The 15,982-nt window shown below is 38.9% G+C and overlaps 1 protein-coding gene across 2 annotated transcripts in view; it reads right to left on the bottom strand.

Annotated features, from left to right (window-relative positions):
- The window catches only part of LOC134539803 (nose resistant to fluoxetine protein 6-like), a 194,394-nt gene that overhangs the window by 52,419 nt on the left and 125,993 nt on the right, over positions 1-15,982 (bottom strand). For both annotated transcript variants that reach the window (XM_063382075.1, XM_063382074.1), the window contains exons 2-7: positions 7,620-7,840; positions 7,009-7,226; positions 6,747-6,829; positions 5,894-6,087; positions 4,200-4,360; positions 1,617-1,785 (exon numbers count right to left, since the gene is read on the bottom strand). In XM_063382075.1, the coding sequence (XP_063238145.1) occupies positions 1,617-1,785; positions 4,200-4,360; positions 5,894-6,087; positions 6,747-6,829; positions 7,009-7,226; positions 7,620-7,840 (1,046 nt within the window). The remainder of the gene's footprint in view (positions 1-1,616; positions 1,786-4,199; positions 4,361-5,893; positions 6,088-6,746; positions 6,830-7,008; positions 7,227-7,619; positions 7,841-15,982) is intronic.

Here is a 15,982-nt window from a genome sequence, read left to right as displayed (position 1 = left end):
CAGTTTACTTCGGAGGTCTGTTTTCCCCCAGTTACATGTAACAAATTTAAAATATGGACACGTGAAGTAAATAATTGAAATTCAAATGGTAGAGACTCGCGTTGAACGTTTTAAGGGTACCTGTCCCCCGAACACTTGAGCACGTCGCGTAACCAGGAAGGCCTTTTCTAACTCGAACTTGGTTTATTTGAGATTTTAAATAAGTATAAGGTGTCTTTGTAATCTGATGTTAAGATTAGGGTATTTTTATATTTCCTTATCATGTGCTGGGTATGAATATATATATATAGTTTATAGCATCGGGCCCGATTTAATTAATAGGTACCGGCGAATGCTTATATTCTTTTTATGCTTGTAATAGTTTGATGTCAGACTTTCAGATTAATAAATATTGTCTTGTCGTATTTGCCGCAAAAGTTGTGCTTTCTCAAGCAAATTCCTTTTCTTTTGTTGTTTAAATTAAGCCCTGATATTTTCTATACACGCGTTGAACGCCGAGAGGTTTGGGTGAACTGTGTGCCGTAACTTATTTTGCTGACATGTCGGATGGCGATACATTATACCAGGTAATTCCCGGCAATTTTACGCGGTTCACGACGCTCCCTTGGGGCTGGCGGGGGCGTCAATTTCTTAGTCTGTTCTTGCCAATGTAATTATTGGTCGTTTAAGATAGGTTTTGTGTGACGTGAAGGCCCAGCAAAACATGGCGTTTGAGTTTTCTATTTGGTAATTTGATGTTTATCACACAGATGGTATCTCTGTTTTTAAGTAATGTAAGTTAAAGTCAGTTTGCCTCCATTTTTTAAATTACTATTTCAGCCGTCACCTTTAAATATTGTTTCGCGTTTAGTAAGATACCCGTTTAAAAGTTTAGTGTTTTTATTCTTATATAACTTTTTATCGGCATTTCATCACCATTACCATGTAAGTTTTTACAATTTACAATGCTTAACGTAGTTTTCGCCTTCTTGTTTGTACGTATCACATTTTAATGCATTGCAATCATTACGTGTAGTGTTTTGGTAAGCCTAACACAAGAAAATATTATATGCTATTTTTACACAAATTGTTATACTGTGACATTTCATGTGAGCCAATTTTGTTATCTGTCTTAATTAAGACAATGTTAAGAAAAGTAAAGAGACATTACAAAGATAAAACATAATGTGTTTTGCTCGAAAATATTTGGTAGTTTAATTTGTTAACAACTAAACATTCAGTGTTTATGAAATTTAGAGTAACACATACCTCACATTCACAGCTCTATATTACAATATAGAGGCCGTCTCCTTTTTAATTTTTTTTTTGTATTTGCGTTGGTTGAGCGCACGTTGGAGGTATCGATCCCGGCACACATCAACCTTTTTTATTTTTGATAGTAAATTTTAACAAAGCTATTTGCATGCTGTAAAATTCAATAAAGTTATTTTATTTTTTTTTTTTTTATGTTTACACATTAAATTAATTTTATGAAAATCAATTTGCGAAATGTATATTATGCAAAATTTATTTTGATGAATAATTTAAAAAACAACCATAAATTATAGTAATGACCAAAAACGCCCAACCAACATGGCATAGAGACCAATTCTTAAGAATTATCTGAATGTCCATACCATAGTATCAGCGTTGAAATAGTTGTTGATGTAGAGCAAGTTGGTCCACCAGTTGGCCTGGCAGCGGTCTCTCTCCCGACCAACTACACTCTCCCACAGTGGTCCGGACCCCAGGCGGTGAAACACTGTAGCGTGGAAGAACACCACTACTATGTAGGTTGGCGTGAGTCTGGGCAGAGAACAAGAGAGATACAGTTTATGCATGGCCGCCTTGATTCACTGATTCTACAACCACATACCGGTGCCCCAGAATGAACTAGATATACCTACTTTTTAAATTTTTTGGTGGTATTTTATTGAAAAAAGTGGATATTTTGTCTAAATTTGATGAATTTTTGGCCAAATTTGGCAAAATTTCAAAGTTCACGGTCAAAGTCAAAGGTCAAGGTTATCCAATATGGCCGCCGTGACGTCACAAATTCAATTTGGCGGACCGTCTTTATGTCCCCGTTCCTGCGCTTGGTGCAGGGGCTCCTATTCTATACTATGTGCCTTGCCCTGCGATGCAACGAATGGTCGCACAGCCAGCTTCACTTCAGCGTTGTTTTGGAAGAGACGTCCCAAGAGTGCGAACTTCAATGCAGGGAACAGGTGACTATTAGGTGGAGCAAGATCGGGGCTGTAGGGCGGATTATCCAATCTCTCCCATCGGAAGCGACAAAGTCTAAACGTGTGTGAGCCTTACTGTGAGTGGTTTTGCGTTGTCATCCAAGAACAAAACACCTTCACTCAATAGCCCTGGTCTGTTTCGTCAAATGGTGGGCCTGAGTTTATTAATGTTTTCCCAGTAGCGTGCCGCATTTATGGTCACTTGATAGAGGAAATCAAGGAGAATCACACCTTTCCTTCCCAGAACACTGTGGCCATAACCTTTCCTGCAGAGGGTGACACATTGAATTTTTTTCCTCACTGGTGAACTTGGATGCTTCCAGGTTCTTGAGGGGGCCTTTGTTACTGGGGTAAATTGGTTCACACGTGTTTCGTTTCCTGTGATGATACTCAACAGGAACTCATTTCCTTCTCACGCGTGCCACATTAAGTGATCGAGGCTGATTACCATTATTGCACTCCTGTAATCCGGAGTCAGGTTTCTCGGCACCCATCTTGCATGCCTTTTTCGTTAACCCCACACATAATGGAGCATGTGATGGGCCTGAGCACGACCAACATGCAGTGTGCACGCGACGTCTGACTCTGTTATGCGCCTGTCCGCTAACACCGTGTCCTGTAATCTAGCAATGTTGTTTTCATTCGTGGATGTGGAGGAACACCTTCTTCTAGCTTCTTACTCCACACTCTGCCTTCCTTCACTGAACATAACACCAGTGACCAACACATTTGAGGAGACATAACCTCTTCACCATACACGGTCTGTAGGCGTTTATGGATGATGGACACACTAATCCCACATGCCCATCCCTACCGCACTTACATTGGCAACCACGTTGTCAGTACACGCCTGTATGCCTCGTGACTTGTACTTGAATAACCTTGGGCACGCAGGTCTGCTGCTACTCACTCTTCTTCGGCTCTCTGCGCATGCGTCATTCCTCCTCTGCTGACGCTACTTCCGTCGCAAATACCAGCAACAGGTGTGGATTATTATGGCGAATGTTTGTTTCACCTGGTGTACCATCTGGTCTGTCAAACAAATTACTTACTTTCGGAACTTCCCTCGTATTAAACATTTTTATTTATACTAAACCAATTAAACTTAATTCAAAATATTAGTTTTAATCAAAATTATACCTTATACTAAAGTTTCGTTAAAGAAAATAATAATAATATTGTTAAATCCATAAAAAGAGTAGTCTTACATATGACATGATAAATTAAAATTTAATATATCTGTAAAGTTATTTAAAATCTTTTTATTACTTCACTGTAATAAAAACGGGATCATTTTTGCTGTATTTAGTTAACGGATATCGCCACATTTACTAACTGTACAGTTATAAATAAAAAGAGGCAAAACTAAAATTTCGTTAATTGTTTTAAATTTATGCTAAGCCTAACTACAAATCAAATTATAAAGTAAGTTAAAAATTTTATAACAGTATTCTAAATTTAATATAACTATTGTAATATTTCAAAAACGTAAGTATTGTAATAATGTGCAAAATTCTTAATTATTCTGTGGTAAGCAGTAACCAAAATAAATTTAAGTATGTAAGTCCGCAACGATGCCGTAATTTTTATTGAAAGTTAGTAGGCGTATGATTTACACTGTCTTATCCTGACTGCCATATTAAATGAAAATGAGGGTTAGTGTGATTTTATTCAGTTTAAATGTATCATCGAAGAGACTTAAATGGGAGTGATGAAATCAGATTTTTTATATCTATAAAAAAAGATAAGACCCAAATATTAGCACTATAAAAAATTTAATTTAACTACTTTTGTTATCAATTAAATCTTATGTATACCTGAAATCATACTGTGTTTATTTCTTTTATAAAATTTATTTTTAATAATCACATACTTTTATTACGATATTAAAATATTAGTAAAGCTCTAAAATTGCGCCAGAAAAGCCATGGGTTATTAGCTAATATATAATAAGAAACTACTACAATACTATACCTGAAGATGCGACCAACTATCACAATTAAAAGGTTAGCAGATTTGTGTTTCTCTAAATGACTTAAAAGGTGATACGCTATGAGTGTTCCACTTGCAACGAAGAAGAAATCAACGACAAGTTCACCATTAACAATAATGGACTTGCCCATACTTCGAAAAAGCTGAAACATAAAATATACTAATCACACCATGATGTTGTTTATATTTCTGTTTAGTTAAAGCCTGTTAGTTTTGATATTTAAATACCAATCACCAATTATTTACATCTATAATAACCAATTATTATAAATATTTTAATTCTACCTAAGTATTAAATTGAGAAATTAATTCTTTGATTTGTTACTTTGAAAATGTGCAGCATTTCAAAATGTTTTCCTGTGGCATGGAAATTTAATTAAAATTTTATCGTAATTTTTTAGCCATAATACTGCAGATATTTAATATTACTATCGTATTATATTTCATACTATATAATTATATGAAGAACAAAAATATAATGTGAAATATTTAGAAAACTAACTTCTTGTTATAATACATATTATTTAAAAACTAATGTTTTTTTTTTTTTAACAAAACTTTACTTTGTTTGGGCAAAAATTGCAAATCTTCATTATTTACTAGCTACCCGACCCGGCTTCGAACGGATATACTAATGAAAAAAAATTAAGCCACATCTCCCATTTACAGTAATGGTAAATAAAAAAAATTCAGTGAAAATGTATTACAATGCTGTATAATGTACCGGAGAGAAAATGAATAGTACCGATGGTTTCCCGACTCCTGCACGCAACGTACAACTGATGTACCCGTACTTCGCTACGGCAGTCTACAGGCAGATCACTCTTGCGCCGCTCATTATACATGCCCCTCCTTGTGGGTACGCCACTGCCGCGCGATGCCCATTGCCATGGAGACGCAGAAGGCATGAACAATGCAAAATTCTGTTCTCATGCAGACAAAGTACCCACTGTTGCCTGGTTTTAACCACCCATGGGATTTAATTTTCGGAAAATGTCATCCTGCGTAACATAAGGAACATTACTGTGAAGTTTGAAGTCTGTTAAATATATATACTTGAAAAAAAGGGCAATAAAAAACAAATCAAACACACAGAGGGAAAAAAAAAACAATAGTTTAGGTTTGTGATTTAAAGTGATAAAAAGTATTTAAATACCTATTGAACCTTTATGAGTGTACTGATAGCTTCGTTGTTAATATCACACGGGTGTTTTTTATTTGTATGGGAAAATTAAGAATGATAGGGCATCTAGTGCGTGGCAACAATGTAAATAGGCAATAGGAAATAAACTTCTAGCGCCTGCGATATTGTCAACACACACTTCGTATGTGTACTTCATGTTGTATATAATCCCATCCAACGCATTTGATTCTAAGTTGGACTTTTAGTAAGGATCCCTTATGTTAGTGAAAATATAATATAGCCTAAAGCCTTCCTCGAAAAAGGTGCTATCCAACACTGAAAGAATTTTTTAAATCGGACCAGTGGTTCCTGAGATTGGCGCGTTCAAACAAACAAACAAACAAACAAACACTTAAGCTTTATAATATTAGTATGGATTACAATTTAAAAAGAAATGTTTCGACAACCATTACACACTTTTTTTAATAAGTTTTTTCCTTTTATTATGAGCAACCAACTTAAACGATAATTTACTAAAAAAAATTCAACTTACATTTTCGTGTTGGTTAGCATCCGATATAGGTAGAGAATCACTTATTATCAGTATCCTGTGACCGAATATGACACACAATATCAACACAAATTTGTAGACATCCATGCAGTTAAGTCCAGGGTGTTGTTTGGAAACACTCATTAGGCCTTTCATACTGCGCTGAATGGAGAAACACAGAATAACCTGCTCGGCAGCTAATAGGAAAACAAAACAACGTCATTAGCTTAATTTGCAAACATTACAAATGGCGAATGTAAGATAACTTTTCTTCATAAAAAAAATATTCAACCAAAAATTAAAGGGAAATATTTTAAGAATTGTAAAATTCAATCTCCAAACTATTATTTAATACCTATTATAATCATTATGTTCCTATCACCCAAGAAAATTTTATCTACGAAGTATTTCTCTTTTAGTATATTATTCAAAAAGGCCTGTTGTAAATTAAATATTAGTGGCAGCTGTTTGGGTGAGGCAAATACTTGGACGCACCAATAATCAATTTGTGTTACATAGTAAAAGGATAAAATTTATATGACGACCAATCACGAGCATGCAGGAAGGGAAAAAGTTTCAATTTTCGTAAGCAAAATTTGTTCCAGACAGCTATTAATTTAATGAAAAGGTTTTAGATTTCACATATTACTTATTGTTACAAAAGAACCATGAATATTTTCAAATAATATTTTATATTTTATATGTTTATTAGTAAAATATATTGTAAAATTTTCTACTTTATAAGTAATGTGCTGCAAAGGTTTTCATATCTTTAGCAAGAAGATTAAATACCCTTTTTTGAAGCATATTATTTATAATTTTTTAACAAATTATTATAAATTTTTAAATCACATACCTGAAATGTAAGAGCGGTTGAAATCTAAGCATGAATAACATGAGCTGATCACTACCAGGAGGATGAGTAGTCCCACTAAAAAACTGCAAACAAATAGGTCATTTGTGTGTAACTAACTATTCAACAGATAAAATATATAATAAGATATTGCTTTTTAATTGATAGTTGCTTATAAATTGTTGTGAAGTCACACAAAACTTTGAGACTATGAACAGCTACTATTCAAACAACTTGTGGACATGCCTAAGGAAGCGGTAGTTACCTGAAGACAATCTCTCCAGTTGACCAGGGCATGGGCTCCTGGTGAGTAGCGCACAGCTGGGGAGACACCTGACTCTTGAAGATAAGCCCTTCCCTTTGCCCCAGCAGCTGTAGCTCGTGTGACAAGGTCATCTGCAGCTGCTGGGGGGTGCAAGAGGAGGGCATACACAGGCCCAGCCGGAGCGTGCTACGGGTGAACTTGGAGCGATCCTTAGACTTCTGCAATCATACATCAGCCAGCGTTTTGTTATTGCCTGGTCCTACCCGATGTTTTTTCAGTACTTGAGACAGTTATCAGTAAAATACCAAAAAGCACTATATTTAATAAATTGGCTGAAAAAACTTCCCCGTTAATAAAATATATTTCCTTTATTTTATGGTGTTTAAAAACGAAATATTCGAGTTTTAACATGCACTTTAAACTCTCGATTTTTGTCTATGATAGTTATAATTCGAAAGTGCAACACAATTCTTAGTTGTAAAAATAACTAAAAATTTAAACGCGTGAATTTAAAACTTAAAGTAAAATTATGTATTTAATTTGAGTAAAGAGTTTGCTGGCAAAAATGGCTTGTCCTCAATGTATTGAACAGTTTAATGGAGTTGTAGTACCTTTAACTTTTCCCAAACATGTATCCGCGAATCGAACTGCAGAGTATATGGATCCACCGTCTGTGTCGGGATGTAGGAGACAGGCTGGAATGATATCTCCACCAGACAATATTGCCCTTGGAGGTCGTCCACGGATACATCCAAGCACTGGTCGAAGTGACCCAGGTGGTTTACGCTGCCATCCACTATACCATCTGGTAGCTTGACTGAGGCGTCCAGCACTGCAACACAGCAACAAGTAAACAGCACTCGGGCATTGGCATTGTAGGATTTCTCCACTGCATAATACTGCCCCTAGAGTTCATCCACGGATACATCCCGACACTGGTCGAAGTGACCCAAGTGGGAAACGCTGCCCTCCACTATACCATCAGGTAGCTTGACTGAGGCGTCCAGCACTGCAACACAGCAACACATAAACAGCACTCGGGCAGTGGCATTGAAGGATATCTCCACTGCATAATACTGCCCCTAGAGTTCATCCACGGATACATCCAGACACTGGTCGAAGTGACCCAGGTGGATGACGCTGCCATCCACTATACCATCAGTTAGCTTTACTGAGGCGTCAAGCACTGCAACACAGCAACACATAAACATAACTCCGGCAGTGGCATTGAAGGATATCTCCACTGCATAATACTGCCCCTAGAGTTCATCCACGGATACATCCAGACACTGGTCGAAGTAACCGAGGTGGTAAATGCTGCCATACACTATACCATCCGGTAGCTTGACTGAGGCGTCAAGCACTGCAACACAGTAACACATGGACAACACTCGGGCTGTGCCGTTAAAGGATATCTCCACTAGAAAATATTGAACACAGGAGGTCATCCATGGACACTAGTTGAATGTACCCAGGTGGTTGATGCTACCATCAACTATAACATCAGGCAGTTTGGCTGATCAGTCCAGCACTGCCACATTATTAAAAATGTATAGCACTCAGGCACTGACATTGAAGGATATCTCAACTATAAAATACTGTCTTTGGAGGATGTCCATGATTACATCCAAACATCGGTTAGATTGGTCGACGTTGCAATCCACTATACCGTCTGGAAACTTGAATGAGGCGTTCAGCACTGCATCACAATAAAGTAGACGCACGAATACTTCGAGGACGAAAGGGTCCTGAAAAACCAATCCATGCGAAAATTATACCTGGAGATATAAAAGAAATGTGTATGTACTTATGAACGCGCGTGAGATGTTATACTTCTTTGGCATCATTAAAATAGTATTTAATTCAATGCAAATATTTAATTACAATAAAAAATTAATGTGCTGAAAAAAGGGGTACACACCAGTAGGCCTAAAATAATTTGGCCTTAAATTAGGCTAAATATTTTTAAGGCCATGTGACTTTATGCCAAACAATATTAAGTCAAATGACTTTAGGTCAAATATCTTTATACCAAACGACTTTAGGCGAAATAATTTTAGGTCAAATGACTTTAGGCCAAATAAATTTATGTCAAATGGCTTTAGGCCAAATAAGTTTAAGCCATATGTCTTTAGGCCAAATAATTTTAGGTCAAATAAGTTTCCGAAAATTATTTTAGGTCAAATGACTTTAGGCCTAACAATTTTTGGTCATTTGGTAGAAAGTAACTTTATTTCTGGCAAAAGGAAGTGCTTGCACATTTATCTCTCTCTATCTCTATCAATCTCACTCTTCGAACATTCAACATGGCTAGAAAACTTAAAATAAGTTTAGCGGGTTAAACACTGATGAACTTTACTGTACGCAAGTTTTTTGTTTGCTTGTTATTTACATATTATTTCTCTTGTGGTTATTTTAATAAGCGAAATTAGTAAATGATTATTTTATTTCCTGGTTAATTCGTTTAATAAATACCCCGTCCCTGGAAAAGTCCAATAATGTGCACCACATGTCTTATGACAGTGTCTTGTCAAACTGTCCTTATCACAATTGAGTGGTTCGATTTGAGTGAATCAGAATAAATTTATAAATAACATGAGTAAGACTTGTTTAACTATATTTTACTTAGGTGATAGGTAAATTTCCCTAATAAAGAACTATCAGTATCAGTATCAGTATTCAGTACCTAACTGAATACATAACATCAACTGTAAACATAACATGAATAAACAACACGGAAACTATCTTTGGTCTACCATGTGCGATCTCGGGTTCGGTCCAGCGGGTGATCCTGTCAAGTTTAGTAGCGTATGAACTAGATGGCGCAGCAGCACATCAACTTATATCTTACATTGGCAGAACCATATCTACTGGGTTCTGCTAATTAGCTATAAAATGCTCCAATCAGGATTTAAAGCAGAAAAATTTGATTGCCACACAAAAATTACTTCCTCCAAAAATTTTTGTAGATATCAAAAACATTTTCCAATACAAAGTCAGTAATTGTAGCCAACTTTTTTCCAAGTGAGATGCAACAACTTGTAAAAAAAAAACTTTTATCATCCAGTATTTTTTATTGTATTTCAATATTTCGTCATAGTGAGTGCATGCACTATTTGCTTAACTCGACAAATTATTTTACACGTAAATGGGAACCAGTTGTGACATGGAGAACAAACTCGCGCTAATTTCTAAGCGACACATAGGTTTCATCAATAGCGGTTGTTAAAATGCATGTTGCCATTATCAACTATAGGGAACAGAAAATATATCTTGTTACTTTATGTCGGTAATCCAAATGTTCTGTTGTGCACACACTGTAAAAGCGATAATTGGAAGAATAAAAGACAACAGATAAGCATAATAAACGTCTCATCTAAATGATAATACAATAATTAACTGCAAACATTACGAGCTATCATATAACCCAAACCATCTCGAAAATAATTTCTTTTAGATTTATTGAGAATGTATTTTATTCACGGACTAGTAATTTCACATTAATTTGTGTTTTAATGTAACCAAAACAATATTAATCTATATAAACACAGTGTAGGATAGTACTTCTAAATAACAAAGAATTTATGCAATAAAGTGGCTTTCCAAAAAATGACTCAACTGTTTTGTAGCGGTTAGGTCCGCTACTTTCGAACTGCGAGCGTCATCGCGGGCCTCCGGCACTCTGCTCCCCTCATCCTTCTCCCTCCTTTCCCCCCCCCTCCTAGTGTTTGTTCTATTTGTACTCGTTCCCCCACCCTTTCAATATGCGCATGCGCGCTTGCGGCGCGAACTTATAAATTCAGCTCCAACCATGTTGAGGGCCATCTTATACTGGTTGACTTTGTCAGGCTTGGTTGTCAGCAGTAGCTGATCTGTTGTTATTTTACTAGCATGTAGTCCGAGAGCTTCTAGTTAAACTTCGTGCGTGCGCGACCTCAGGGGAGAAATGTAAGTTGGTTTGAGTCGTCAGTGAGGCGGTGGCCCTCACCCTAATGTAGAATCATTTATTCTTGAATTTGTTTTGTCTAAATTCCTTTTCGGCCGCCACCATCAAAAATTGTTTGGATTATTGCTTTAAATTTAACTTTATCTTCGCTTCCGTTTTTCTGTTTGTAACTGTCTCCCCCTGAGACGTCGTCGCACGTATTTGTCTGTGAAAGTTTTTTTTTAAGAATAATGTAACTTCTTTCTTTCTTGTACCTGCACTTTGCATTACTTTTGTAAATTCATTTTTGTAATATAACTTCATTCGTGAAAATTATGAGTTTCGTGTTAACTGCGCACTGTCTATTTTTGACTATCGTTGATTGGATGGCTTACTGTGTAGCCGGCTTACCCATTAAAATTATAATTGTCAACTAACTCGCTTTGTCAGGAATTGTTCTCACTTTATGTATTCAACCTTGCATTGTTTAAACTTATCATTATCAGAAATGTTAACGTAATATTAATTTTGAATTAATATTGAATTTGAATAAAATGTCTGTGTACCTGAAACCATTTACCTTTGCTTACCTAACTGCTCCAATCACGTAAACTCCAGTCCTAGCCAGGTTCTGGCCTCCCTCCAACCCCTAGTAGGCTCCACACCTATTTCAACTGCGCAACTCTGCTGCAGGACTGTGTGTACTTACGTGTTTCTGTTCTTTTTTTCATGAACCATGGGGACTCCGGCAACCGGGTGGATTTACCGTTTGCGGAGAGACGACCTCATCCAGGTTTTGACGGAGGAAGCCGTTCCTTTCGAGGAGGACGCAAATGTGGCGACCCTTCGTGGATTGCTGGTCAGGCACGTGCGCGGCACCTGGGAGTCGTCAGACGAGGTACCGTCTCGGCAAGTCCCCACCCCCGCTAATCCAGTTCAGAATAATTCCAGATTTAATGAAAAGATTTTTTTTTTTCTAATTTAAATCTTCTCCCACGTCTTGATAGTTGTAAACCGCGTGCGGTTCTTGATTTTCTGAGTTCCGCGGCACGTTTAGCTGGTTTAAAGTTAGTCAGTGAAGCGGAGTTTTTGAAAGCTCTCCTGAGCCTGTGTGGGCCGGCATTTTTGCCACTGCTCACTGACGTCATGAATCAGAATCAGACCTTCGCACAGTTCAAGACGTCTGTGCTACAGTTTGCCTGTCCGCCTCGTGTGATAGAAACGTGTAAACGTGAACTTATATTCAGGTTTCAGAGGCCTGAGGAGCCCTTGTTGCAATTCATTAATTCTGTTGCGGCCTATGCTGAGGTACTGGAGTTTTACCTCCCTGAGGCGGAATTAACGCAAACTATTGTTAGCAACGTGTCTCCGCTAGTGTTACAGCATAGCGCCATGCTTAGCCCTCCCTCCAATCTGAGTACTCTCCGTAAGTGGAGCGCAGAAGTGGAAAATAGATTGCTAGCTGTCAAAAAATATCACGAGGATTTTCACTCCAAGGCCTCTCCAGGTAGTTTTGTTCCTCTTTATAATTCTAATTATAATTCTAAATTCAATTCTCCTAATGTTCAGTTTACGTCTCAAGTCAACGCCGTACCCGCTCGCGCGGTGCGCGCATCGCGGCCCGTTGAGTGTGCGGCTGGTGTAAGTGATCCCTCTGTCGGGGCGAGTGTTGCCGCCGGCAGACGTTTTGAGTCGGCTAATGCGCCCGGCCCGTCCTCAAACCGTCCCAGGTGTGCCAACTGCTGTATTTACGGCCACGCGGTGTCTGAGTGCACGCAGCCCGCTGTGAGCCGTGAGCAGCGAACATGCTTTCGTTGTAAGCGCAATGGGCATTACAGAAATCAATGTCCGGGAAACGGGTCTTGCCGGGCGTGCGAGTGGTCGCCACGGTCGTCGCTTGAGGAAAGCCGCTCATTACTCGTACAATAATTTTGTACACGTCCGTCTGTTTGGAAATAATATTCCGGCCTTAATTGATTCCGGTGCTACTCGTTCCTTGATTAGTTCCGAATTGTTCGATGCATGTTGCATTAAACATCCGTATTTGTTAAGCCGTGTTTGTACCGGCTCTGACGTGAAAATTTGTGTCGCCAACGGCGTAATTGTTACGTCAGACGTAGAAGTTGAAATGCACATTAAGATCGCGGGTTTCTCTTGGAACTGGCACTTTAATGCTGTTCCCGGGTTATGCCACCCGCTCATTCTAGGTTTAGATTTTCTGGGAAAGACGCGATGTTTGTTAGACGTCGCTAACCAGGAACTGGTTTTTGGTTTTCATCCTACACGTAAAATTAAACTTATTCATCATGACTCCGCTCCTATCGTCATGTCGTGCGCCGACAAGTCTGACGTCATTAGTAGGGACACGGTCATTGCTGACGTCATGAACAGGTATTCTGACGTAATTACCAACCGGATAGGCAGGTGTGACGTCATGCCCTATAAATTTTTTTAAAGGACACGACTCCTGTTAGATCTTAAGGACATAAAATTTCTACTCCCAAATCGCAAAAGTTGAAAAACATTATCGATCGACTCCTAGAAGCAGGAGTTATTGCTCCGTCTGTTTACGATTTCTGTTCGCCTTCCTTTTTAGCCCCTAAAAAGGAAGCGGGGGAATTCCGGTTGGTACACAATTACAAGGAACTGAATGACAAAATTAAGGAGGACAGCTACGAGTTGCCGACCGTAGAGAGCGCCATTCAACATCTAGGGAAAGCCGCAATATTTTCCGTCATTGATTTAAATGCTAGTTTCCACCAATGTTTGTTGCATCCTGATTGTCGTAAATATACTGCATTTTCTACACCGTGGGGGATATTTCAATTTAATCGTGTGCCTGTGGGTGTGTCTTTTGGTAGCCAGGCTATGAGCCGAGTGCTAGATCACATTCTAAGCGACTTAAAATTTAAATCAGTCTTCAATTGCATTGACGATATTATCGTCTACAGTGATAACCTGGAACAGCACAAGCAACATTTGTGTCAGCTGTTTGATCGTCTCAGGCCGCTAACTTGACAGTTAATCCCGACAAAATTCATCTGGGAAAAGAGTAGGTACGTAAAATTTCTAGGTTACATTATTTCGCAAGGCAAACTCATAATGGATCCCGATAAAGTTTACCCCATCGTAAACTTTCCTCCTCCTAGGAATGTCAGAGGAGTTCAGCGATTTCTCGGCATGACGGGATTTTATTCTCGTTTCATCCCCGATTACGCCGCAGTATGTGGTCCGCTTAATAACTTACGTAAGAAGAATGTTGTTTTTGAGTGGGGCGACGCTCAACGGAAGGCCTTTGACAGTCTTAAGGCCTTAATCTCTTCTCCCCCTGTCTTGGTTCTACCTGATTTTCAACGCAGGTTCGCCCTCCAGGTAGATGCATCAAGCATCGCGGTAGGTGCTGTATTGGGGCATATTAAAAACGATAGTTTGCGCCCTATTGCCTATGCCAGTAGAACACTTACTGACGAGGAACGACGTCTGGGTACCTATGAAAAGGAAGCCTTAGCATGTCTGTTTGGCGTCGAGAAATTCGCGTCATATCTCGATTGTCACGAGTTCGATATTTTTACTGACAATCAAGCGCTCAGTTGTCTGTTTAACCATTCGAATCAGCTCGGTAAACTAGGGCGCTGGGTGTTAAGACTATCCCACTTCAAATTCAAGCTGCATCATATTAAGGGTAGTGACAACGTTGTGGCAGATGCGCTTTCGCGAATGTTTGCGCACGATTAATTTACGACTCGTGTTTCGTCCGCGGATGAAACACAGCCGATTTGTGCAGCTGTTTGCAAAATATTTCCGGAATCATTTCTTAGTATTCGCCAGTGTCAACAGGAGGATCCTTTGTGTGTTCAAATCAGGAAGGATTTGAGTGCCGGTAAAGCCGTGCCATATGTTGAGGAACAGGGTGTTGTTTACTATACCGGGACAACTGGTAGACAAAGAAAGGCTGTTGTTCCTGCATCCCTACGCCCTATGGTTCTGAAGTATTTTCACGATTCCTTATTGGGTGCACATTTGGGCATCGACAAAACGTTCCGTCGAATTAGTGCACATTTAGCTTGGCCTGAATTGTGAGCTGATGTACAAAAACACGTGCGAACTTGTCGAGATTGTCAAGTCTCGAAACCGCCGCAGTGTGCCAAAGTCGGCTTGTATTGTGCTTATGCTCCTGTTGCCCCCTGGCATGTGCTTCACATTGACATTTGTGGTCCCCTAACACATTCTAAAAAAGGTAACAATTGTATTTTGGTTATTCTGGACATTTTTCGAAATTTGTGTTGCCAATCCCCTTAAATAACATGAAAGCAAACAGTATTGTTAAAGCCTTACGAGATAAGGTATGGACATTTTTTGGTGCTCCGGCCATGATCACGTGTGATAACGCACGTTACTTCCGCTCTGTACTGTTCAAAGACATGTGTTTTCAATGGGCCATTAAGTCTATCTACAGTAGTCCTTACTGTCCCCAGGGAAACCAACCCGAGCGAGTCAATAAAGTGCTTAAGAGCATTCTTACTGCTTTCTACAGGGATGATCAGTCGCTATGGGACAGCGATCTTGATTTTATCAACGTAGGGCTTAATTCAGCTGTGCATTCCGCTACTCGATTCCTTCCTTCAATTCCGTTTCTAGGTAGGGAGCTTACCCACCCCCTCCTTAACCTGTGGGGACTGCCGCCCCTGGAGGCTGCCTCGAATGACGAGTCACTGGAGGCCGTGCTGGATAGTGTGGCTTGCAATCTCACGAAGGCTCGTCAAGCAGTGGCTAGTTTATATAACTCTTCCCGGAGGCCTCATGGATTTTCTGTTGGACAGCTGGTCCTAGTAAAGAATATTGTGCTACCTAATTTAGCTGAAAAGATTAATTTTAACTAATCCCCCCTTAAGTGGGGCCTTTTGTAATAAATAGGTTTCTGAGTGAGAATACTGTGTTTATGCACAGTACATCTGGTTCTAAAAAATTTAGAAAGGCCCATGTCTGGCAGATAAAAAAGTTTAATACATAAGTAGAGGGTTTGCAGTTATTTTGGCGTGCGCGTCTGGT

Source organism: Bacillus rossius, chromosome 16 (assembly GCF_032445375.1).
Source record: "Bacillus rossius redtenbacheri isolate Brsri chromosome 16, Brsri_v3, whole genome shotgun sequence".
In the NCBI taxonomy this organism is placed as follows: Eukaryota; Metazoa; Arthropoda; class Insecta; order Phasmatodea; family Bacillidae; genus Bacillus; species Bacillus rossius.
The sequence above is the reverse complement of the archived record's forward strand: the minus strand, read 5'-3'. Positions and strand labels throughout refer to the sequence as shown.